The sequence below is a fragment of the Dipodomys merriami genome, unplaced genomic scaffold (genome assembly GCF_024711535.1).
Source record: "Dipodomys merriami isolate MVZ:Mamm:240054 unplaced genomic scaffold, mDipMer1.0.p SCAF_508, whole genome shotgun sequence".
Lineage (NCBI taxonomy): Eukaryota > Metazoa > Chordata > Mammalia > Rodentia > Heteromyidae > Dipodomys > Dipodomys merriami.
Genome location: NW_027206078.1, coordinates 555640 through 581886, shown reverse-complemented (window position 1 = coordinate 581886; position 26247 = coordinate 555640). Strand labels below are relative to the sequence as shown.

The window sequence follows — 26247 nt, the reverse complement described above, 5'->3', positions numbered from 1 at the left end:
CCATCCTTTAAACATCGGTAGTGGTATGTAAATATATTTGAGGATCGAAATTACAAAGTATAATAAATAAAATATGGATGAAAAATTCTGCACTAATTCTGTCTGGTATGAACACCCCAAACATCACTGACCACACATCCTTCCTGGGAGATGCAGAGGGAGGGGCAGACACTCGCTGTGGATGACCCCTTCCCCACCCCCAAATGCTGAAATGTAAAACATATTCTAACGGTTCTGGCTGTGGTCCCCAATCCAGAGGGACATTAAGCCTTTTCACAACCATCCACGACGCAGAGACCACCAGCAAAAGCTCCCACTTTAACTGCTCTACTGGAGAGCAGCGTCCAAGCCACCAACCTACACAATGTAGTTATAAGCAGGGAGCCCTTTATGTGCCGAGGTGAATGAATGGTCTAAAGACCCAAACCACATTCACATGACAAAGACGCCAGCACAGGCTCAAGAGGCTGTTCTAGGAATCTCTAAGGACTCAGCAACTCTGAGCTTCAATGCCTTCTGACATCTAGTTTCTGAGGAACATCTTTCTCAAATGCTCTGATGTAAATGTTGCACACTCCACCAGCAAGGATGGCTTAGAAGCCTAAGATTCAGGGCCCTGTTCTCCTATGTGGGCAAAGTCATAATAACCTTTGTCCCTCAGGTCCCCTTCCCAGCCACAGGAGGACGAACATCTCACAGGACGCTTTGAGTACTGGGGCCACATGGCCCCATCTGAGTCTTTCACTTGGTCTACCCATCAGGCAGTTCTGTGTAGGGCCCAGGCCAATTTCTGGGCTCTATAGTAACAGTTCCTTGTAGCTCTGCTGTGGTTTAGAGCTGGTGTGAATGCAGCCCCTAAAGGTCTGTGCAGTGGAGCTTACTTAGTTTTCTGTATGTAATGTGAGGTGGTGGGATCTCACGAGGTGGGGACAAGGGGAAGTGGATGGGGTCCCTGGGGCACTCCTCTTGGAAGAGATCGATGCTGGTTGCCAGGAGTAAGTCAGCTCACAAAAGCAAGTTGCTGTAAGAGCCAGCACAGCCCAAATTCCTCTTGCTTACTGTCTCGCTATGACTGCTCTCTCCCTCACACTTTCCCACGTGACACTCTGGAGCACCACACTGTGATGTGGCCACGCCAACTTCACCAGATTAGCACCAGATTTCTCAGCCTCTCAACTCTGCAAGAAATCTCTTTACTTTTGAAAGAACCCAGACTCAGGCATTTTGTAAGAGTAACATAAAAATGGAATCTTCAGCTTTATCAGGAGTTCTCATGGTCTTTAGCAAATTCCAGATTTCTGTGACTGTTCTACCAATGGCAGCTTCTGGCAATAGGAGGTATCCTATGGGACTTAGGCCCTGTCCTGTCCTTGATGCAGCCACCAGACATGTCATATTTGAAAAATCAGCCCTTTGCATGCAACAGAACTTGGGTGACACAAGACTCCTGATACACGGAGGCCCATGACCCTCACTGGGCTCCATTCTGAGGGAAGGGAGCAAGGGACCAGCTGGCTTTGTTCCAATGGCTTCTCCCTTCCACCCTTGATGCAGAGCTGCTGGCTCCAAGTGGAGATTCTTGCAGCTCTACCACCATGTGGACTTGGATCATGCATCATCCAGTTAAGCTGAAACCCAGTGGTACACACGGGCTGCTAGCTACCCAAGCAAAGCACTACCCGGGGAGAGGTGGGGTCCCGGGCTCAGCAGTGAGCTCACTGGAGTTCTTACAGCTCTGAGCCATGTTAGTCTCCATTGTGAAGTGTGTGTGTTATATTTTTTTGTCGGTCATGGGGCTTAAACTCTGGGCCTGGGCGCTGTCCCTCAGCTCTTCAGCTCAAGGCGAGCGCTCTACCACTTGAGCTACAGCGCCACTTCCGGTTTTCTAGTGGTTTATTGGAGATAGGAGTCTCACGGTCTTTCCTGCCTGGGCTGGCTTTGAACTGCGATTCTCAGATCTCAGCCTCCTGAGTAGCTAGGATTACAGGCATGAGCCACCAGCGCCCGGCTGTGTGTTATATTCTTGCTCACTTGACCTGGTATAAATAGCTCAGACATTAGGTTTGCTACTTAAGCTGGTTGCTATTAACCGACAAGATAACTCCATGCCTCGTTGGGCTCAGGATGCTGATGGGGGACACAACTGCTCCCCCATACTCTCACAGCCGCCTGCTTGTACCACCATTGTTCCTGTGTGGAGCCACTCAAGTATAGTAAAGACTCAGTACAGCCCAAAAGAAAAACAGTATGTAACTTTGGCCCACGGCTCCTTGGATGACCTCAAGCCTTAGAATATCCTGGCTGGCAAGAGTCTCTTGATTTTTTATTTATTTATTTATTTTGCCAGTCATGGGGCCTGAACTCTGGGCCTAAGTGCTATCCCTCAGCTCTTCAGCTCAGGCTAGCACTCTACCACTTGAGCCACAGCACCACTTCCAGTTTTCTGGTGGTTTATTGGAAATAAGAGTTTCACAGACTGGGCTGGGAAGGTGGCTCAGTGGTAGAGCGCTTGCCTTGCATGCCTGAGGTCCTGGGTTCGATTCCTCAGCACCACATAAGCAAAAAGAAAAAAGCCGAAAGTGGCGCTGTGGCTCAAGTGATAGAGCGCTCGCCTTGAGCTGAAGAGCTGAGGGACAGCGCCCAGGCCCAGAGTTCAGGCCCCACAACCAGACCCAAAAAAAAAAAAACACAAGAGTTTCACAGACTTTCCTGAGCGGGCTGGCTTTGAATCACAATCCTCAGATCTCAGCCTCCTGTGTAGCTAGGATTACAGGCATGAGCCACCAGCACCTAGCTGTCTCTTGATTTTTCTAGGGGGCTTGGACCACAGATTTGCGGAAGGGTCTCAGGCTCATGCAGTATCAACTTCATATTACTTTATCAACTTTAAAATGTCTTCATATTTAACAGTATTTGTGGCAGGGCCTCTGGGCCGTGTGTAACGGCTTGACTTTAGGAAGGGCTGCCGGCACACATACACACAGCTAGCCCCCAAGTAAAAGACTGAAAGTAAGGCTTGGTGAGCTACGTAGGTGGCAACCCTTCATGTGTGTCACATGCTGTTACGAGGGTGGGAGGTGCCAGTTTCAGGACTCAGCTGGGAGGAGAAATTGGAAGCTTAGACTTGGGGATGTGTGGACCCTGCCCAGGAGCCTTCTTTCCTCTCAGTGACTTTAATCTGGGTCTTTCTGTTGCAATAAATGATCTTTATAACAGCTTTTCAGAGTTCTCAGCCCTTAGAGTGGATGATTGAACCTCATGGTTACTCCCCAGGTCGGCCTGTTAACCTGTCCAGGGTACTGTTCCCACTTAGGAGTGAGCGGTTGGTGTCTCCATCTTTGCTCCACCCAGGCTCGTGGCTGCCTGGCAGCTCTTCAGACTCACCACCTCAGAGCCTGTCCTTATCCACCACTCTCTTCCCTTGCCTTTCTCATTTCCCTGGGTACCTGACCTTACATCATGAGCTCATCTGTCCACCACCTGTCCCCCACCCAACCTTGTCAGCTCCAGCTCCCGGACTAGGCCTGGCCTGTCCCCAACTCACATCCCAGACCCCTGCTTATCGGCCCTCACTCTATCCTCATCCCATACACAGCCTGTTTCTCTCCAGCCCCTCCTCCCAATTTCAGGGCCAGCACCCTTGAGGGTGAGGCTAGGAACTCCCTTGGCCCCAGGGGTGTACCTTTATACCAGCTGATGATTGGTTTAGGTGTGCCGGTCACACGACAGGCCAACTTGACTGTCTCACCCAGCTCAGCTGTGCAATCAGCCAGCTCCTCTTCAAAGTCTGGAGAACCTGAGGACCACACAGGAGGCCTCTGAATGGTCTTTGTGTGAGGTGTCCCCTTGAATATACCCTGACAGGCTGGATATGGCTGCTTCCCTCCAGGATCAAGGGTGAGTGAGGGTAGCTAGGTATGTATTGGGGATGGTGGAGATCATGAAGAAGATCCTGTTTTGGTTGAGGCAGTAAATTCAGAGGCCAGATTCCTCACTCTCCTGTCATGGAGCCCCGATGTGTTATGTCTTCACTGTGTTGCCCAAGTGCTCCCTACCTGGGCCAGGGACATCCACATGCTGTTCAACTCCCATCCTGTGAGGCCCCCAGCTCTGTCCTCCACCCAGAACTGACCACGGAGGGAACAGAACCATCCGTCCTAGAAACCCTGCCATCCCTACAAGCCCACTGGGGTACTGGGCCAAAGACTGTGTTACCTGAACACTCAGTCTTGGGGGGTCCTATGACCTGGGTGCCACCCAGAGACAGATGGGGTGAAAGCCACATGTCCTTCCCCAGCCACCAGGCCTCCCCCCCAAAAAAAACCCCCAACACTCACGCCACACTGGCAGGGCCAAGCGCTGCTGGATGCCAGAGATCTCCTTCACCCAGGAATTTTTGATGATGACAGTCCGTGCTTGCAGCAGGTATTTGCGCACGGAGTCCTCCCGCTCATGCCACACCTCAAAGGCACGGTCATCCCCCTCTACCTGGTCATTCAGGTCGATGCTGCTCAGCTGTGGGTACGGGAAACGAGGACTGACCATCTCCTGGGCATGCCAGGTCTCGATGGCCGTGCCCAGACCACCCAGGCGCAGACTACAGGACTGGTCCCTAGCATCCATCTTGGAGACCAAGGGACAGACAGACCTTCCCTCATCCACCCATCTGCCCGTCAGAGCCCACAGCAGCTTCCGGCTCCCACAGACCTTCATCATGTTCCGGAACACATAGCTGAAGGTGTCCGTGCGAGAGTCTCGCCGGGGCTTGCAGATCACCAGGTGGTTGCGGAAGAGGAACACGTGGCGGTTGTGGCCCTTCCAGGGCATCCGGGCCCCTGGTGCCCCCTCCCACACGATGAAGTGGCCCTAGGGGCGTGAGTGGGCAGGGGTTGGCCTGTGGCTGGCGGGGACCCGTCCACAGTGCAAGACCTACCATCACCTAAGCCAGCACCCTTCCGAAGTCATGCCCATCACATGCCACCCGCCCTGCAGCCCCACACATATACCCCGCTGCACCCCCGAGCCTGACCTGGCGGATGGGCTCTCCCAGGGCTTCTAGGGTGCCAGGGTAGTTCTCCATGAGGGACACATGCAGCTTGTTCTCAGCGCGCTGGGGCAGGGCTGACACCACCGCATAGGCCTGCTCCAGCAACGCGCAGTTCTGTCTGTTCCGGGCCTTGTTCCGGATCAGCTCCTGATATGAGGGGCAGAGGGGCAGAGGGGCAGGACACCAGCTGACTCCAAGTCCAGATCTGTCCTCTGGCCCAGCCTGGACAGACCAGACATGGCTGTGCCTACCTTCAGCAGGGCCTGGTATTTCTGTATCCGCTCCACTGGTTGCTCCAGGTAGTGCTGAAGTGGGGGTGGGGGTGGCTGGGAGGGGTCCTTGGCTGACAGTGTCTCCTCTGTGTATTTCTGTGGGGGTCACGAGGGTGGGGCTTAGGCAGGAATCACCCTGAGCTGGAGGACAGGCTCCAGGGACCTCACAGACACCCCTGCACTGAGGTGATAGCTGCCATCATATCTGACAGGTGTAGCACAGGGCTTAGGCAACTTAAGTGTGCAGCTGAAGAGCACAGAGCACTGGCTGCATTTCTCATTAAGTTAGAGCCCAAGGAGGGGTGGGCAGGGCCAGGTGATGGAGAAGGTGAGGGAAGACGGACTTCAGGTTTGGCTCCAACCTCAGATGGCCTTCAGGCAAAGGGACCTTCTCAGAGGGGCTGAGGGCAGCACTAAGGCCTGGGAGCAGGCAGGGCAGGGCAAATAGCCAGTAAGCCAGGTCCCAGGCACCTTATAGAATTCCTGGACTGGTGAGCTGACGACCACAGACTCGGCTTGCACACGGCCCACCAGGAACTCAAGGTATTTCTCAAAGGCCTCTTGGTTCTTGATGAAGCACATGGCCACATCATCATCTGTGTCACAATGCGTCAGTTCCTGTAAAAAGCTGTTGTGAAGGGGATGGGGTCAGGGCATCCACCCAGACTGGCTCTAGGTCCTCTCCTTTGGGAGGAGCTAGGCCCTGGGAGCGTGAAGTACACTGTGTCCTGAATGTGTGTATGGATATGTGTGTACACTTCTACGTGAGTTCAGACATGTGTGGTAAGTACACTTCTACACACATGTACATGCATGTGTGGGTGCACATACAGGCAGATGTATGCTGTGTGGATGTGTACATAAGGATGTACAGATATGAACAAACATACAAGCACAGCATGTATTATTATGTGCATTATGTGCATGTGTGTCATCTATACACCTTTGGGCGTGCATGGGACAGGTATCTATGTGGGTGTTTGTGTGAGCATTTGCATGCCTTGTGTGAGTGTGCAATAGCATACAGGTGCATGGAGGCCTGCACACATGTCCAGGTAAATATGCTTGTGTGTACAATGTATACACTGTATATCCACAGGTAAGCCTTGTGCATGGGTGTGCATGCTGTTGAGTATATTGGTGGTAATGTGGTGGCAGCACATGTACACATATACCCACATGCATGTAGGCCCACATGCAGTAGACATACGTGTGGGTTGTGCACATGCTAATCAGCAGAGGGGTACTCCAGGCCTTCCCGTGCCGGAGGCAGGTACAATCTGTGTGTCCTGGTGGGGGGGTCTGCCTTGTGCAGAGACATGATATAAAAGTTGCCTCTTAACTCCTGCACACCTATCCATTAGGCCTGACCTGCAGCCTGCGTATGTATGTTCATGTACATGTTATTTTTTTAATCTGGGCACCTCTTTATTTTTTATCATCTTTAAGGAGTTTCCATGTAACAATCTGTGAATTCTATGCATCTTGCTCAATGTCACCCCTTTCAACATCCACACGTCTGTCCCCTACCACCTCCTTCCCTTGTGCTTTTAACTGTGTAGGCTATACGGTGAGTTCTTGACCACATTTCCCCCTCTCCTCATGCAGCCCACACACCTACCTGCTGTGGAAGTGGCTGATGTCCTGCACATTTCTGAAGATGACGGTCTTCTGGCTGGCCACAGCAGCAGGCACGTGTGGACTGCGGTCCAGATGCTGCATGTGGTGGCTCTGCAGAAACTGTAGCTCACCAACAAAGGCCTGCTCTGAACTCAGCAGCTCCTGGATGACAGAGCTGGCAGGAGAGGCAACCATGAGTGGGACCTGGGAGCTCAAACAGCAGGCCCTCAGCATTGCTCCAGCAGAGCTGGCTCCCTTGTGGCCCACATCTCTCAGCTGCCAAATCAGAGCACCTCTTGCTATCTGCAGCCTACCACCAACTTTCAGAAAGGGGGTAAGGAGTCAAGAGAGAGATATTCCTTTGTCCTCCATAAAACTGCTCTCTTTACCAGGAAGTGACCTGGTATGTTCCCAACAAGGAACTGGGGTGAGCTCAACTCTATCCCTGACAGAGGCTCATGTAGAATGAGTCACAGGCCCCCATAAAGGAAGCAGTCTAGCATTCCAACTAGACTCGGGTAAGCAGTGGTTTTCTGTGAGTGATGGGCCAGGGCCAGCCAGTGGGAAGTCCCACCAGACACTCACCTTAGCCTGGTCTTGTATTCATCTTCAGACACGGCCTCTCCAGGGAACTCAGGGGCTTCAGCGGGCCCCCATTCAGGTGACAGCTGGTCAGAAATAGGAACTTGTCACAGATAGCCTGAGTGCTGCCCCTGCCAAGATCAGACTCGCATCTCTCAAACAGGGACAGCGATTTCAGAGTCTTCTAGGTCAGTGAACAAGGGGCAAAGTACCCAAGGTTCAATTCTCTGCAACCCCAGCCACCAGGATACCTTGAGCCTCTTGTCCAGGTAGGCGGGTGACACCCAGCCCTGCCTCGAGGGGCTGGATTTGGTGGGCTTGGTGCGCACGAGCCAGCGCAGGGGATGGGCTGAGTCGAGGACCTCCACATACTGGCCTTCCCGAAGTGTGATGGCCCCCTGCTCGGCCCCCAGGGGCAGGTAGTCAGCCGTTACCACGTAGATGTCAAAGATCTGACAGAGTAAGAATGGACAGTTGCCAGTCTCTAGCAGTCTCCAATGATTCTAGGGGTCTCCCAAATTCCCCAACAGTCCCCCCAAGAGCCCACAGAGGAGGGGAAGCCAAGTCAGGAGACCCAGGGAAGTGCTAGCCAGACCTGCCAACCTCAGCCTGCAGGAGGGAAGTGCAGGTCAGTCTGCACATGGTCTACCCCATGCATTGTGGAAGAGATGTGGAAGACCTGCCCTCTATCAATCACCCCAAGAGATGACTGCTCCCTCCTAGGTCTCCCAATTGGGGCTACCTATACTTACCCTCTGTTGGTAGCTCATTACCTGCCTACCTGCCACTTTGAGCTCTAACAAGGAGCCTGGCACACTGGAGGCACAAGTGGAGGGAGGAACGGGGGAGGAATGATTCTGCCACAAAGCATGCTTCTGCAGGAACCCATGCACAGATGACGGGTTCTCTGGCTCCTGGCTTCCGTGTGCCGTGGGTGGGGGTCTCTGTGTTCCCAGCGGAATGTGAATTCTTCTTCCCACCTCCCAAGGGCCCCACGGGGCCACCTGCTCACAGAGGTCCTGCCGGAGCGCCCCATAGAAGACCTGCCCCTGCCTCTCTCACCCCACACCATCTCTTCCAGGGGGTCAGGGCCCACTCCCACCCTGACCCCCGAGGGTGCCCCTCACTCACCTCGCCACGGGAGTCTCCGTCCTCTGACTCGGAAGAAGACTCCTGGACGCTGGAGGAGGGCCTGGACCGGCCGTGCCGTGGGGAGGCGGATGGGGTCTTGGACTCCTCGTCACTGTCACCCCCAGGCACCTGGAGCTTGGCTGTGAGAGCGGGGTTGTGACACCCAGGGTGCTGCCCTGCTGTTCTCCAGTTCCCAGGGTGAAGGAGCCAGGGGGACCCAGGCCCAACCCCCAGCATGAATGAGGGTGCTCCATCACCCAGCCACCTGCTTCTCTCTCTCCTCTCCCTCCCTCCCTCCCTCCCCCACCTCTCTCTCTCTCTCTCTCACACACACACACACCTCTCTCTCTCACAAACACACACAGACACACACAGACACACAGACACACACAGACACAGACACAGACAGACAGGCACACACACGCACATACACACACACGCACACACACACACATACACCTCTCTCTCACAAACACACACAGACACACAGACATACACAGACACACACAAACACACAGACATATACACAGACACAGACACAGACACACACACACACACACACAAACACACAGACATATACACAGACACAGAAACAGACACACACACACACACACACACACACACACACACACACACACACACACACACACACACACACACACACACACACACACACACACACACACACACACGCACACACTGGCCCTCACCCTGTGTGATTTTGGCAGACACCATCTCTGTAATCTGGGAAGTCAATTTCTGTAGGAACTCCTCTGTGCCCACCTCAGCAAGAGACAGGTGACCCCGGGCCTCCTCTGCTGCCAGATCTCCTGAGGGAGCAAAAGCAACACATAAGCGTCTGTGCATTCTTAGGGTGTTTGCTGGGTGTCCCCCATGCTGCAGGCGCATCCCTGGTTCTGGGGGCCTCAAAGGCAGCACGGAGACCTGGCTTCCCCCATGGGATGCCACCTGACACGGAGACCAGAAGACTGAGTTGCTGGCTAGGTAGGGGGCCAGCAAGGTCTAGCCAGATGAAAAAATCACATTGTCTCGTGGGGGGTCTGAGCCCATGAGCCAATGGGACTGAGAACAAGAGGAAGCAGGTCTGGATAGAGAGAGAAGTAGATGACCAGAGCACAGGAGACACAGATGAGGGACAGTGGAGCACCCAGTAGGTGACTAGGCAACAATCGCAGGAGTAGCCAAGGGGCTACATTCTCGGGACAAGAGGTAGCCAGAAGAGAGTGGACACAGCCCAAGGCTGGCAGGAGGCCGGCATGGCTACAGGGAAGAGGGTTGATTTCTGGGGAGCTGAGTAGGAGTCAGACTCAGTTCTCCCACTGTGGGAGAAGCCTGAAGCATGGGGCCCAAGGTAAGTTTGTGCCTCCTCATCGCAAGATGCCTGATGACCCAGCCCCCACAGCCCACCGGACAGACACCGTGCCAAGGCCTGGGCTGCCCCTCAGGGCCCCACAGGCCCTCAGACCCCAGAGGTCAACAGAACCTCCAATTCCCTCTGAAGCTCAGAGTTTGTCTACCCAGCACTGCTCTGAGCAGCCTTCTCCAAACCCCATTCAGACTCGCGGGAGTGCTCAGAGCACCTGTATTCTCCGTACCTTTTTTCTGCCCAGCCAGCTCAGTGAAACCTGCAGACTCTGACATGTGGGCCGAGATAGCATGGGTTGTCCTGAGGGGAAAAGAGGGGTTCTGAGAGGCTTGAGTGGGAGCGCCTGAGAGTGAAAGAGTCTGAGGGTCTCACACCACAGGCTCCATACTGGAAGGATTCTGGGAAAGCCTTCATTTTACAACAGGGAAACCGAGTCATGGAGAGGAAGGCAGTATGCACAAACTCCATGGTATCTGAGGGGAAGATCTGGCTGTACTGTAGGACAGGGTGCTCCCTCGGGAGTATGGCTGCCCTGTGCCCCGCTCCTGGGCCTCCTCCATGGGTGTCCCTGCCTGGGGGGCCTGGGGGGGCATCCTCCACTCACCCCTGCAGGAAAGTGGAAATGAGAGCTTCCTTCACTTTCTCTTGCTCCTCTTCCTTGGGCACTATCAGGAGAGTGGGTGAACCATCAGGATGAGGTCCTGGACCTCATGCACTAGATTCTAGGTCCAGACCCTACCTGGGTTGTGTGGGCTGCTGTGGGGTCCTGAACATACCCATTCCCTCTGACTCTCCAAAGACACTGTGCCTGAGCCACGCCACCACCCTGCCCCACTCTCGGCTCACGGGGCAGCCACTAGATAGGATGAGGAATGGGAGTGTAGCCTTGAAGGGCAGCCTTCAGAGGGACTGAGCGAGGCTCGTGAGCAGAGGGCCCTCAGTCAGCAGCACAGGCAGGGTGAACACAAGGTCCTGCAGGACTAACGGCTCTGGCTTGTTCTGTGGGTTTTGCCAGCACTGGGAGAGGATGAGAGGAGCTGGGAGAGGGGTCTGCAGGAGGTCCCATCCCAGGAGCTGGTGAAGGAGTCTTCAAAGCTGTTCCATGTCTAATTCCATGCCCCAAGACCAATGCAGTCACCCACCCCCAGCCACCTTACTCACAGCCCGAGACATGCAGACTGGCAGAGCAGAGTGCCTGGCCAGCGGCGTTGGTGGCAATGCACGTGTAGGTGCCCTGGTGCTGCCGGCCCACATCCAACAGCACCAGGCTGTGCTGCTGGGAAGAACTGGCCATGGTGTAGCCTGGTGTGCTGGGGCTAATCCACAGCACACCTCTCTCCGCCTCCTCCTTGAGCCAGTGAACAGCTGGAGCTGGGTGGCCTGTGGATGAGAGGATCCAGTGGGCATGTCCTCACCAAGGACGGACAGGTCCTATCCTTCGTCAGGAGCAGGGGCTCCAGGGGTGAGGTGCTGCCTACCACTCTCTGTGAGGTAATGGCCTTACCTTCTACCTTCACTGAAAATGTGATACTGGAACCCCTCTTCACTTTCTTGGGGGTGAACCGTTCCAGGATCCGGGGTGGCACCAGTTGTTCATGTGCATCTGGAAGGCATAGCCTGTGGGTACCCGCTGGAACTACCCACAGCCCTCTACAGCTCCTGGGAGACCCTCAGGAGGACTTCTGCATCCTGCAGGCTCAGGACGCCTCATGTCGCCCCTCTGACCGGCAGCCTCCTGCCCATACCACCACTGCCAGCCCCAGGGACATCCACCCTGCCCTCGGCACCTATGGTTTGCTGCCCTCTCTTGCCATCTGGGTCTGTATTACCTGATGCTGATTTCTCGTCTGGCTCATCGGGGCCTGAAAGAAACAGGAGGAGTGAAGCACCCGGTAGAAGAGGTGCACGCACAGGTGTCCCTCTCCTAGGTTCCATACACAGTGCCATGTCCGTCCTAATGGCCCTGCCCACTGAGCATGGGGCTGAGGCTGCTCCATCCATGGGCAAGGCCTCCAGATATTTGATTGAGCTCTCATGCAAGCAGCAGTGGTATCACACACTCAGAACGCAATAGGCATGTGGCCACACGGGCCAGACACAATGTGACAACTCGTCACCTCCCCCTCCCCCATCCCCACTGGGACTCTGGAGCCTTGCTCTGATGACGGGGCAGGTTTGGGTCAAGCTTAGCATTGGCTTTCAGTGTTCAAGATTTTTTGGAAAATAAAAGAAAATGTGGACTTGTCTCCCCAAGTCAGCTTCTGCGCAGTGTGCTTCTATAGAGATGTGCACACTTGATCCCTTGGGTCTAGGAACCCTAAGCTCCTAACCTTGAAGGGTAAACTTCTGGACACCTGTGACAGTCCACTGGGGTAATGACCAAGGGATTCTGACCCCAGGTCTGATGGGGCAGGGCCGGACAGTCAGCCCCAGTGGACACTATCTGGGGTGTACTGCTCTGCCTGCTCCCTGTGAGCACTCACCTTGGACCAGCAGCTGGGCAGATGAGTAGGCTGCACCCACAGCATTGCTGATGTAAGCCGAGTATTGGCCGGCGTCCTCCCGAGTAACTGAGACGATCTCCAGTGTATGCAAGGACTTCTTGTCAGTCATGCGGATGTGGGCGGATGTTGTGAGGGGCTGGCCGTCTTTGAACCAGTACAGTCTTGGGGCTGGGTAGCCTGCGGCCACAAAGGAAAATGGTCAGACCAGAGCTCTCACTCAGTGGGAGACAAAAGTCCAAAGAAGACCACAGGGTGCTCACCCAGGCAGTAGGCACATGTGACCCCCAACTTGCTGCTGGTTAGGGTACCCTCCTAACTGTGGCTTATGGAGGCTCTAGGTCTCTGTCCCATCATGGCGGCTGGCCCACAACCAACCCCTTACCTTTCACTTTGAGTTGGAACTTGGCCAGGCGTGTGCCAGGAGCCACCTGGACGTCTCTCAGCTCCTCTGTCACCTGGGGGAGCTGCCCCTCATCCGACTCAGTTCCCTCTTGTTCCCGGCTGGCAAGAAAGACAAATCATGGGGCAGCTATTAGGGGACCAGTAACAGGGCAAGGGTAGGAGGGCTCTTCTGGAGTACATGTCAGACATGGATTGATTTTGAGGTTTCCTGTCTGCTAAACTGAAGGGTACAGAGACAAAGTTCCAGGGCTTGGTAGAAGCTCCAAGAACTGGCTCATCCGTCCAAAGCCCACCCCATCAGCCCAGCATGGCCGCTTCCCCAGAGTGTTGGGATTACCAGTCACTGAGCTCTGCTGTTGCTAAGGGGGTCCTACCTGGACAGGTATCCCTGGGCGCTGAAGTACGATGAGGTCTCTGTAGCATCTGCTGCAGTGTCATAGTCTGTGCTTGTCACTGGGGAAGGGAGGATACGCTGGAGCAAGGCCTGCCGCTCCTCTGCCTAGGCGCTGACCTTGAACCAGGACCACCTCAGCCCTTGACAAGGTTCTGACTGTCCAGCCTTACTGGGCATCACTTACACTCGAAAGTCAGGAGGGCAACAGCTGTACTGTACCCTGCTGGACTTGGGGCTGTTTACTGGCCCCATATTTCTAGGCCTGTAATAAACCAAAAGCCTCTCTGACTTAAAGCATCGTAAATAGCACATGATTTGGAGTCTTCGTAAATGGCAATGACAGTGGAAAAATATTATGGTTTATCCTACAGAACCATGAGGAATAAAATAGATATTGGCCTCTAGACCAACAGCTATGCCTGGCACCAATGGCTCACACCTACCTGTAATACTAACTACTCAAGACGCTAAGATCTGAGGATCTAGGTTTGAAACCAACTTGGGCAGGAAAGTCCATGAAACTCTTAACTCTAACTACCAACTTCAAAAAAGAAGTGGAGCTATGGCTCAAGTAGTAGCTTTAATATATGTCTAGGATAGTCCTAGCAGATGAGCAGAATAGCTCAATTGATATGTACATATGACCACATAAGATGAGGCTAACTGAAATAAACTCTAAGATATGGACACAAGAGGTTTTTCATTGTTGTTCTTGTTTTAATGTACACATGATTTCTTTTTTCTTTTGTCTTTTCCCCCCTATGGTTTATATTGTCCTTTGTATTTGATTTTGGTGCCCTGGGTATTGTATATGAATTAGGGAAGGGAAGGGTGAGACAAAGGACAAAGTGCAAACCAATGCAACAGTGATACAAGACAATACGTTGGAAACGAACTGTACAACTTGGGAGGAGGATGTGGGGAGGGAAATGGGAGAAAATGAGGGAGGGGGTAACAAGTTCAACAAGAAATGACTTACTGCCTTATGTATGTAACTGTAACCCCTCTGTACATCACCTTGACAATAAAAGTAAACTAAAAAAAATCAACTAAGGGACAGTACTCAGACCCTAAGTTGAAGTCCCAATATGGGTATGTGATAGAGACTTGGATTTCTAGCCAAGATAGAGCAAGAGAGATTGAATTTATCCGCTGTCAAATGACTGAATGTGCTCCCCACAAAAACTCATATGTCAAAATATCAACCCAAAAGAGTTTGGGCTTTGGGAGGTGATCACATCACATGGCGGAGTCTCATGAATGGATCGGTGTCCTTATAAAAGGGAACCTGTCTACTATAGTCTTTCTTCCCTGTTCTCACATGACACTATATTCTTTCCTATAGACTACCTAACCTACTATCAGTCTCATTCACTGTTTCTCACCTCTTGTACTACTTAAATACAAAAAAAGCTAAAATGTTTAAATCCACAGAATAGAGTTTTACTGTCTTTGCTAGTTCTAACATTTGAGTAGGTGTAGATTGATTGAGTAGATTAATCTACACATTACAGGTTATTTTTTCCTGTCTCTTTACAAGCCTGTGTATTTTTGGTTAACTATCTTGACATTGTGGATTTTACCTTGTGGGAAGCTAGGTATGTGATCTTTCTTTCTTTCTCTCTCTCTCTCTCTCTCTCTCTCTCTCTCTCTCTCTCTCTCTCTCTCTCTCTCTCTCTCTTTTTGGTCCAGTCATGGGGCCTGAACTCTGGGCCTGGGTGCTGTCCCTCAGCTCTTCAGCTCAAGGCTACCACTTGAGCCACAGTGCCACTTCCGGCTTTTTTCTTTTTGCTTATGTGGTGCTGAGGAATTGAACCCAGGGCCTCAGGCATGCAAGGCAAGCGCTTACCATTGAGCCACCTTCCCAGCCCCTTTCTCTCTTTCTTTCTCTCTCTTTCTCTCTCTTTCTTTCTTTCTTTCTTTCTTTTGGTAGGTCGTGGGGCTTGAACTCTGGGCCTGGGCACTGTCCCTCAGCTTTTCAGCTCAGGTTTAGCGCTCTACCCCTTGAGCCACAGCGCCACTTCCGGTTTTTCCCTGAGTGGTTTACTGGAGATAAGAGTCTCCCGGGTTTTCTTGTGCTGGCTTTGAACCACAATCCTAAGATCTCAGCTTCCTTAGTAGCTAGGATTACAGGCGTGAGCTACCAGTGCCCAGCTGATTTGTGATACTTCTAAAATACAAAATATTTATAAGACATACAATAATAAGACTGTCAGGACCAGATCCCATATGCACAGTGGCTCTCTGAGCGCAGAATTCTAGCCACCAGAACAGTGAGAAAGTTAGTTCTTTACAAGGCACCCAATCCATGTTATGTTGTAACAGCCTGAACCAAGACCACTCCCACCTGAAGCAACAACAAGAACAAAAACACTACCACAAGAACCTAGATAAATATAAAAGTGTTTTTTTAAGTCTTGTCATTAGGCAAATGGAGGACAATAATGGTTTAATTATAGGGACTATAAGCAAAACCTATCATTTATCTAGCTTTAATGACAAGCAAAATCTTTTGTTTCTCCAGCTTTCTGTACTGTTTCCAGGTCTAGGCAGGGAAAATGGAGGCAAAATCAGGGGAATTCCATGAGTTCTGAGTCCTGGGAGACCTCAGCAGCAGCGTTCACAGGACAGTGCCAGAGAAGAGAAAACTGTGCAGGCGGGACTCGCCATCATTTAGCAGGTAGTGATTAGCAGATTCATGAGAGAAGACACATCTGAATGGTCAGAAGGCAACAGTGCCAGGAACAATGCCTGTTTTCTCCAGTCACTGTAGAAAAACTCAGCACACATGGTTCTAGTTTCTCAGAACTCTGTGCCTCAGAAGCGGGGAATAATTAGCCCTAGACTGAGCCCTACTCTAGACTCACCAAACAAATCATAAAGGCTCAAATTGTTTCCTAGGAACTAACTGCATCCCAGAACACAGCTGAAGATCTGTAGAACACAAACTAAGATCATCAGCCATGCAAAGAGGCAAGAAAACAAGACGCACATGGTAGAAAAGAATCAATCAATCAAAACCAACCCACAACTGACCATGACGGTAGAACTTGCAGAGGAGGACATAAAAACAGTTATTAAAACTGTATTCTATATGTTCAAAAAGTAGATGATCTATATTACCAAGACTTAAGAACTTCTAGAGATTAAAAAAATAAGATAGCCGGCGCCGGTGGCTCACGCCTATAATCCTAGCTACTCAGGAGGCTGAGATCTGAGGATCATGGTTCAAAGCCATCTCGGGCAGCAAAGTCCATGAGACTCTTATCTCCAATAAACCACTCAAAAAAACACAAAAAACCCAGAAGTGGCGCTGTGGCTCAAGCGGTAGAGTGCTTGAGCTGAAGAGCTGAGGGACAGCGCCCAAGCCCAGAGTTCAAGCCCCATGACTGACCAAAAATAAATAAATAATAAATAAGATAGGTGGGATTAATAACAAAGTTAGATATTACAAAGTAGTGTACCTAAGAACATAGTAAATAAGGATAAAATATAAAGAAAGGAAAAAGAAATTTAAAAAAGAGTACTGGGTATACAGCTCAGTGGTAAAATGCCTGCTTGGTATGCATAGATCCTGAGGTTTGAAAGCTCTGACTCCTTATCAAGGTTTGATCTGATTGGCTAGCAGTCACCACCCTGAAGCTACTTTGGAAACCTTCAAGAGTCACCTCATGAGAACAGAAGCTATGCCCTGTACCTGGGCATCCCAAGGACTTAGAATCTCTGTACGAGCAATCAGGAGTAAAGATCACATAGATTTTTTAAAGACCATAGCATCAGTCAATCATTACCTCTACACTTCTATTGAGAGATTTTCCAGTGAAGCCACTGGAGGTCTCCCAAGAAAAGTTTCAATGGAGTGGCTGGGGAAGGCTGGGTCACCTCCCCTTCAAAACCTTCTGGGCCTCTCTCCAGCTGATACACCTCTGACAGACAGACATGAGGTCCTTGTACCACTTCACCCTAACCGCTCTTGAGACTCTCGTCCTGGCCCTTGCTCCCAGAAAAGTCTCCTCTTCACCGGCCACAAGACATCAAGGCTCCCTATCTCCCTTGCCACCAACCTCTAGCCCAGCTCAGGAGAGCAGTACTCACAGTCCACACGGAGCTCAGCCTTGGTAGAAGAGACCCCCACACTGTTCTCAGCCAGGCAGCGGTAGACACCCATGTCTGAGGGCACCACAGCTGTGATGATCAGCTGATGACCACCCTGCTGGTCCTCGTTGATCATATAGTGGTCATCCTCCTCCAGCAATTTCCCATCCTTGAACCAGCGCACACTAGGCACCGGCTGGCCTGTGACCATACAGTCGAAGCTCACAGGGTAGCCATCCTGTACTTCTTGGTTCTGCAGCTGGGTCAGGAACACTGGGGCTGGAACAGACAGGCAGGGCATGCCACGTTAGCCTTGATCATGCCAATCACACCTACAATCAAAAGCTTCCACCAGACCGGAAGTCTGGTGCAACTGTTCATTTGAGTGTTGAGGCCCTGTCTAATAACCCCACCCTGAATCTTGCCGGCTAAGTCTGCCCTATTCCCATTCTCTAAGCTTGCTTCCCAAGCCACTAAGCAAGAAGGATGGAGAAACAGAAAGAATAGGGGGAAAAGAGGTTAGGCTGTGTGATCTAGGAGTCCTGGAAGAACAGACAAATGACCTTTTAGGGACACAATTGCCCCAAACTGGACAGAAGTTTCAAGACATGATTTGAGACATTTACGATAACCTCCTAATGTTCTGGAGAGACAGAAGCAAGCAATGAAATGGACTTTTAATTATTTACTTGATGAAATAGAATATACTGTGCATAGTAGACCCCAGAACCCCTCTATGTTATGAGTTCCATCTCCGAGTCTCTCCTTAAAGAAAAAAACAACAGAAAGTAGGTATTCTCATCCCCATTTGCAGATGTGAAAACTGAAAGTCAAAGAGGCCAAATAGCATCTCTGAGGCACACGGCTAGTAAGAGGCAGAGCTGGGTTTATACTCAGCTCTGTTTAACCTCAGAGCCAGGGTGTACCATGGCTCAGTAGGCCACATCTGCAAACAGCTGATGCTGGAGTGCAGGTGACCCAGCTGATGCTGCCACGCCTCCTCCAGTCCACCCTGGATCCTCGTGCAGCCCGACCAAGGCAGTGTGTGAACTCACCAGCATCAGAAGCCAGCAGGCTGGGCACAGGCCCTGGAGGCACTGCGGGGGTAGGCAGAGGAGCCACCTTGCTGATTCTCATCTCCACTCCCTTGGGCCCTTGCTCCACAAGCCCAATTTCTACTCCGATGCCCATGGTAGCAAACATCTCCTGGAAGCGGGTGACTGCCTGGCGGGCCTCAGAGAGTGCCTCGAAACGGATGCAGACAAAATGTTCATCTTCACGATACGTCTGCCAGTCTGCAGGCTCCTCCGGCTCTGCGGTGCCCTCGTCGGCGCTGAGGAAGAGCTCCTCATCGGACACCTCCGAGGGGCCCTTGGTGCGGAAGAGCCGGTGGAGGCGCCTGGCGGCTCGCCGGAAGGCATCGTCCAGCTCTCCCCCGGAGGAGCTCTCGGCTTCACTCTCCGTCCCGCTGACCACCACACAGGCACTGTGGCTCACATGGCCAAACTTGTTGCTCACCCGACAGGTGTAGCGGCCAGTGTCAGCAGGGCCCAGACCAGTGACCAGCAGAGAGCAGGTGCCATCCCCAAGCTGATCGATATGGTGGTGTCGCCCATCAGTCAGCTCCACGCCATCCTTCAGCCAGCAGGCCCGCACGTCTGCTTTACTGGCCACCACACATTCCAGCCTCAGGACATCCCCCACCTGTGCCTCAGTGTCCCCAAACGTGCGGGAGAACACCGGCCCTTCCTGCTGCTTCATCTCCTTCCGCACCTTGTAGCCCTTAAAAGCAGCTTGGATCTTCACGGCAGCCTTGTCCATGGAGGGATCGCTCAGGTCCTCAGCCCTCACCTCTCCCTGGGGTGGGCACACTGTGGCTGGTTGCTCCTGATGTTTCTGTGTCTTCGTAGAGGGGACTGCTGGAACCCCAATCTGCAGGCACAGGATGTGATGTCATGGTGGAGCATGAAAGCTGAAGTCAGGAGCACACAGGATCAAGGCCCCAGGGCCATGTTTTGCTCTAGCATTCTATTCTTCCTTCCACCTACTGGCAACCACACTAGCTTGAGCTAGGTGCCTACTGGCTTCTACTGCTACCCCAAAACAAGACCACCTCCTCCCTGAAATAGCTTTATACATTCACACACATGAGGATTAGCTGCCTTATAAGGAATAGCAGGAAGACCAAGAAAAATTTCACAGCTATGTGAGTGGAGATGGATGGAGAATGAATGGGTAGATGGAAGGCAGGCTGGATGGATGAAGGGAAGGTGGATGGATGGCTAATGGTGGATATATGGATAGGTGGGTGGCAAAGGTGTAGATAGGTGGACAGATGAGTAAGAACAGATGAATAGGTGAGCAAGTACAGGAGTGATGGATTGAGGAATGGTGGATAAATTATGGGTAAGGTAGTGGATAGGTGGGTGATGGATGACGAATGGATGGATGATAGTAGGGACAGATGTGTGGGGCACAAAGGGCTGGCTGTATGACTTGGCAAATAGAAGATAAGTAAACAAACTGGCACATAAGCATAGAATAGTAGACTGATGGATCAGTGAATGGGTATAGGTGGGTGAATAGGTCAATGGATAAGTGGTCAAATAGGTGAACAGGTGCAGAAGAGATGGTGGATGAATCGAAAGATGGTAGATAATGGACAAATGAATAGATATTAGATGTGCAGATGGATAAACAGGTGCAGGTACAGATGGAAATATGGTAAGTAGATATAATGGACCAGTGAATGCAAGAAAGAATGGATATATGGATGCCTGGGAACATGGTAGATGGACCCGTGAATAGCAGGAAGGAAAGATGATGCATAGATGGGCAGGTGAATGGTAGATGTATAGACAGATTAATCGACAGATTAAAGACGGGTGCATGAATGAAGAAAGTCTAAGATGCCCAGGCTCCTCTCTGCTCGCTGAAAGGGGCTTGGCAGGCAGGGCACTCACCTTGCTGGCTAAGAGTGGTGCCCCAGGCTTTCCAGCTTTCTTGAGGTAGGTAATGAGGGAAGGGGTGCCCGCTCGGGACTCATCATCAGAGCTGGTATGTGACAGGTCAGCCTCTCCAGTGCGTGCCAGCTCATCGGCTGTGGAATACCCCTCGGAGAGCTCAGGAGCCAGTTCCTCTGCCTCCTGCCGCAGGTGCTGCACACGGCCGTCTTCCTCAGGCAGCTCACTGATGGAGTCCAGGGTGGGCTCACGGCTCATGCGGCGCTTCCGGGCAAGGGCTTCCCAGAGCAGGTGCAGGTCACCCTCCTGGGCTGCCTCAGGGGGCAGGCTAGGCTGCACGGGGGCCTCGTCCCCAGAACCTGTGGTCAGCACCACTGAAGAAAGCAGAAGATGGGTCAGCAGGATAGGGCTGAGACGTGAGATCACACTCACCCTCACTGACAACCGGTGTGTCACCTTACTGGACCGCGACTCCCCGCCGGGTACCACATCATTCTACCAGGTTTTAGAAGCTCTGAGCCTAAGCCCACATCAGCTTCCCCTCAGACCACCTGCACAGGGCACATGGTGGCCAGAGAAGACATGACTGCAAAGTCAAACTGGGATTATTTCATTCCTTCCTGGCCCTTGCTGCTGATATAGTAGCCCATATTAATTCAAGGAGCAACACAAGGAGGAGATTCATGTGTGTGAATGCACTAGGGCCAGGTGCAGACAACAGGGGAAAGACAGACTGGTGCAGGGTGGTGCTTAAAGGTAGGCTGCCACTCAGAAAGGGGGAAGGAGCTCAGAACACAGAAAGGACTCGGGAAAGGAAGGTATTCAGAGTACAGAATGAAGCTAGAGTAGAGGAGGGATTCATAGCATTCGGAGCAGGGGACTGAGTGGAAGAAGGACTGAGCATGAGGGAGCTGAGAGGGCATGGGGGGTGAGGGGTAAGAGCATGGGGTGCCTAAGGTATTCAGTGTGAATGGAGCCGGGAAGAGGGCTCAGAGCATGCAGGCAAAGTACCAGGGTGCTGAGGGTGCAGGGGGCACCATTACAGAGCAAGCAGGGCATAAGCATGCGGGAGCACCTCAGAGCAGAGTCACTAAGAGAACAGGAATGCTCAGAGGGAAGGAGGTTCAAAGCTCAGGAAAAGTCTTGGGAAGAGAGCTGCAGGTGCTCGAGGTTCCAGACTCAAGAGGACCAGCACTAGAAAGCTGAGGGCTGCACCCTGTTCAGGGATGGGTGGGCTGGCCTAGGGCATGGCCTTAGGCAATAATGTGAGAGCTGTTTCATCTCCTGACCCAGCCTTAGTCTTCCATCATGTCCTACTCCGGGTGTCAGAGTACCCTCGGCCCTTCCTCCAGAGAACTGATGAGGAGGAAGGCCAGGCCAGCCATGTTCCCATACCCCAGGGCTTTCCACCCCAGCCCAGAACATACCCTGGAATGTGGCAGCCTTGGTGGGAATGGAGCCTTGGGCAGGACCACAATGGTACTGGCCCTGGTCTTCTGACTTGAATCCCTTGATCACTAACATCTGCCGCCGGCCCTGAGAGAGCACCTGGAAGTGCCCGCCCGGCTGGATGCGCTCTGTCCCCTTGTGCCAGACAACTTCCCCAGCTTCGGTCGCCACCTCCAACTCCAGACAGACGTCCTCGCCAGCCACCGCCTGGCGTCGCTCTGGGACTGGGAGCGGGGGAGGCGCAGGTTCCGTAGGTTCTGCTGGGAAACAGCACCCATAGACAGCAGACAGGCCTCATCAGGCAGGGTGGGCTTTGCAGTCCAGACCCCAGCACACAGGCTCCCTCCCTCCAGCTTAGGTAGGTGGCTCCTCTCCCAGACCCGGCCCCAGAGCAGTGACTCACCCAGCTTGACCATTTGGGGCAGGTGCACAGGTTCCCCGGCACCTGCTGGTCCCACAGCTGCCACTCGGAAGCGATAGGTCTCCCCAAGGGCCAGGCCATCTACCACACATTCTGGCCCAGGCACCAGCTCGTGGCATAAACGCCACTGGCCTGTGGAACCCTCCTTCATCTCCACCCGATAGCCACACAGACCGCCACCGCCGTCACTTGTGGGAGCCATCCAGGACAAGGTCACAGAGCGGCCACTTCGACCCACCACCTCGGCATCCTCTGGGGGGTCAGGGAGGCCTGAAAGGTCAGCACACCCACTGTGGCCTGCAGCCCTTCCAACAGCCACTAGGGTCAGGCCCTGGACGTGGAACAGGCCCTGGGGCAGGCCACTTTCCCCAAGTTTTGTGTGCCACTATACCCAGCGGCCCAGCCTGTCTCAGGGAGGAAGAGACGATACAGAGCCCCCCACCTGTGAACTAGCGGGTCTATGTGTCTCAGTAGACTGTATACCCACAGCCCACTCAAGATGGGGTCCTCTGAGAGCTCTCAGCAGTCTAAGGACTGGAGAGCCTCATTCCTTCTGACTTCTGCCCTCACCGGGACTTGGGCCCCTAGCCTCAGTGCCCTGATCTGACAGAAAGCTTTACTCAGCAACCCCCTTAGACCAGCAGGAGGAGCTACTGAGAAGGACACACACCACCACCTCCACTCTGGGCGTCCAACCACTCCACCCAGGATGCAGTTCTGGATGGTCACCCACCCCAGTGGTCTACAGACCTGTCCCGCCCGTCCTGCGGGGAGGAGCCTGCAACTCACTCAGCACAGAAAGCCTTGCCGAAGCCACTGCGTCACGGGCAGCAAAGGTCACCTCCCCAGCGTGGTGGGGCTGAGCACTCCGTAGCAGCAGGGAGTGCTGGCTGCCGTCAGCAGTGACCTTCCAGGCCGCGTTGTCTGGCTGGACCACAGCACCATTGATATACCAGGTTGCCTCTCCCACAGGCACCGCCTCACTGAGCTTGCAGGTGAAGTTGGCCTGGGCGCCAGCTCGTACCGTCACATCTTTTGGTGGTTCCATGACCTCTAAACGCCATCCTGTGAGGGTGGACGGGTGAATAAACGCAAGGGGAAGGTTCTGGAGGCAAAGCATGAGACCCTTGGCCTCTACTGTGCCTCCCCTCCATGCTGCCTCCAGTTGGAGAGGTCTCAAAACACCACCTCTCAGCCAATTCTCCCCACCCGGTGAAGCCTCACACTGAAGGGCTTAGAAGACACTCATCCCCTCCTTCAAAGCAGCCAGACTTCTAGTGGGAGGCTCCTCGGAAACCAAGGACCCCCTACTCCTCATCCCAGATGGAACTGCCAGCAGGAGGGGCTCTTGCAGATCCCCCACAGACTTGAAGGGGTCGAGCCACCTGTGTGAGCAGTATCAACGTCTGACACCCCACTCCACAACTCTCCCAGGCTGGAAGATCTTTGGGAAGGGGTCTCACCCACTGGCACCCCAGCCCTGCACCAGCCCGCGTGATCTTGTCTCTCTGCAGGGTGAATGGTTCTCAACCAGATGCCACTCCCATCCCAGATCTCTCTCTGTCTCACTGAGCTGGCTGCACAGCCTCCAGCTTGGGGTGGGGACAAGAGATCTCAGAGATCAACATCTTTTCACCCTGTAGAGCATCGGGTGGAAAAGATCTCAGAGGCCACCCCCTCCTCAGCCTCCCTTGCTAGGACCCAGGCCTCTGGTGGGAGGGGCTCACCCTACCCCTCCATCCTGCACCAGAGAAGCACGGTTACCTCTGACAGTGAGGAATGCAGATGTGACCACGTCCCCAGCCAGGAAGGTCACCCGGCAACTATCCTGTGGCCGCAGGTTCTTGAGCAGCAGCAGGTGTCGCAAGCCGTTCTCAAAGTAGACCACTTCCACATTTTCTGAGGTGTGCACAGGCTCATCATCCAGCAGCCAGGTGTGCGCAGCCACCTCAGGCTGAGACAAACGGCACTCAAACAGCGCCTCACCGCCCTCAAGGGCATCCACATTCTCCAAGCCCTGAACCACTGTGTTCTTGGCTGTGGGGAGAAGCCAGGGAGGGGCTCAGGTGCTTGTGAGCCTAGAAGCTCACCTGCAACTACAGAGTCCTGCAACTACAAAGAGTCAAACAAAACGCCACCCCAGTGATCGCATGGAGACAGGGTAATCACTCTGGGCTCCCTGTTTCACAGATGAGAACCTCACAGGTGATCGCAAGACTTCAACACTCACAAGCTACCCAAACATGGAGCCCCACATGGACGCTGGATGCGGTGCCCTTACTTGCCAAAGTATCTGAAGCATCAGGGTTTGGACTCCACACCCCTTCCTCACATCCCAAACAGCACAACTAGACCTGTGATGGTTTCTGGAACTCTCCTCACACACATGATTAGGAACCTTCAGAATCCATGCCTCTTGGTTAGTGGTCAGTTTCTCACAGAAGCCGTAAGCATGTAACTGGTTGTGCTCTAACCTAAGTGCATTGTGGGGTAGTTTTGCCACGCCCAGGATCATTCCCCTGTACAGAGCACCTCTATGACCAGGATGGATGCTACAGCATGCCCTTCTCTATGGCTCGGTGAACCAAGGCACACCATAGGTGTGCTGGGCCTGGGGCTGCCTGCCAGGTAGCCTCACCTTGCACTTGGAGCAGCGCCACCACACGGGTGCCCGCAGCCTCACAAGAATAGATGCCACTGTCACTGGGCAGGGCTGGCCTGAAGGTCAGCCTGGCCACGGTCCAGTCCTGCTCTATGATGACACGGTGCCCATCTGCATGAACCTCCCGCTCGTCCATCTTCCATGTGGCCTGTACAGGCCGTGAGTACTGGCAAAGGAGCTCGGCTGAGCCACCCTCCTCCACCGCCAGGTCTTGCATGGCACTGACCACCTCCACCGTGGGATCTGTCGGCCAACATGCCGGACACGCATCAGCCCCTGGGACACACCACCATACCCACCCACGCTCTGCCGTCCATGTTAGTGGCTTTAGCAGCTGCAAGCTTAGCTTTGGTAGGCAATGACTCAGCCACAGCTACTGGCACAGCCAGGAAGTGGGACCCACCATGGCAGCTCAGAGAGCGCCACATCAGATACCCCCTGCGCCCATTCATGGTTGATGGTGCTGTTGAGCTGGGTATCTGTCCAGACTGGGCTCTTCTGGCCCAGGGGCAGCATCCACACCCCACCTCCAACACCTTTGCTGGGCTCCGGGTCCCTGGCTCAAAGTCCAGAGCCATAGTTTGGATTGCCTCCCATCGAAACACCCATTTCCCTTTGCTGAAAATCTACTTGATAAATCACTGTTACCTCTGTGACCCACTTTTTCTATGGGCGCTTATAGGAGGCCAGTCAGCAAAGGCATCAAATGAAGGAGCTAGAGGAGTCCATGACATTTTGCTGCCCTTCCTGTCCAGAGAGCAAGTTGATACAAGTGTGGACAGGAACCCAGGAGCCCAGGAAAGCTCCCTCAAGGAACTAGCCTCTGGCTAAGGTGGCGGCCAGGTGAGTAGCCTGCACAGGCTGAACTCAGTACATGGGTATGGGGCCGCCTTCAACTGCCTGGCTCCCTAGCCTGAATTTCCCATTCAGGAAGTATGCCCACCTGGGGCTGCCCTGGGAAGATAGCGGGCATGGAGAAATGTGCCCTAGAAGGCTGTATCCGACCCTCCTCTGCTCCCCAGGAGCCTGCAGGAAGCGTGCGGGCACAGCAAAGTCAGAAGCACCAGCACAGGTGGTCCCCCGTGGCCAATACCTTTGACCAACAACTTGGCTGTGGAGACCAGAGGCCCCATGCGGAAGGTGATGGTGCCTGAGTCGGCCGCCCCTAGGCCCGAGAGGGTGAGAGAGTGAAGGGTCCCCCTGTGCACGGCGATGGCACTCTGGGGAGTGTCCTGAAGCAGGGTGCCATCCAGCCACCAGCGGGCCTCTGGCCCAGCCACACGAGACACCTCACAGGAGAACGTGGCCACCTCCCCAG

At 53.4% G+C, this 26247-nt stretch overlaps 1 protein-coding gene across 1 annotated transcript in view; it reads right to left on the bottom strand.

The window, feature by feature from the left end:
• Positions 1-26247, bottom strand: part of LOC138810737 (obscurin-like) — a 115337-nt gene that overhangs the window by 9765 nt on the left and 79325 nt on the right. Inside the window, exons 56-81 of the mRNA XM_069997934.1 lie at positions 24032-24304; positions 23057-23332; positions 22250-22537; positions 21825-22106; positions 20398-20771; positions 18490-19366; positions 17435-17713; positions 13320-13398; positions 12926-13044; positions 12523-12720; positions 11869-11901; positions 11544-11642; positions 11201-11419; positions 10644-10704; positions 10269-10339; positions 9363-9482; positions 8653-8792; positions 7773-7973; positions 7525-7607; positions 6941-7114; positions 5791-5947; positions 5299-5415; positions 5030-5194; positions 4708-4866; positions 4338-4515; positions 3683-3796 (exon numbers count right to left, since the gene is read on the bottom strand). Coding sequence (XP_069854035.1) covers positions 3683-3796; positions 4338-4515; positions 4708-4866; positions 5030-5194; positions 5299-5415; positions 5791-5947; positions 6941-7114; positions 7525-7607; positions 7773-7973; positions 8653-8792; positions 9363-9482; positions 10269-10339; positions 10644-10704; positions 11201-11419; positions 11544-11642; positions 11869-11901; positions 12523-12720; positions 12926-13044; positions 13320-13398; positions 17435-17713; positions 18490-19366; positions 20398-20771; positions 21825-22106; positions 22250-22537; positions 23057-23332; positions 24032-24304 — 5136 coding nt within the window. The remainder of the gene's footprint in view (positions 1-3682; positions 3797-4337; positions 4516-4707; positions 4867-5029; positions 5195-5298; positions 5416-5790; positions 5948-6940; positions 7115-7524; positions 7608-7772; positions 7974-8652; positions 8793-9362; positions 9483-10268; positions 10340-10643; positions 10705-11200; positions 11420-11543; positions 11643-11868; positions 11902-12522; positions 12721-12925; positions 13045-13319; positions 13399-17434; positions 17714-18489; positions 19367-20397; positions 20772-21824; positions 22107-22249; positions 22538-23056; positions 23333-24031; positions 24305-26247) is intronic.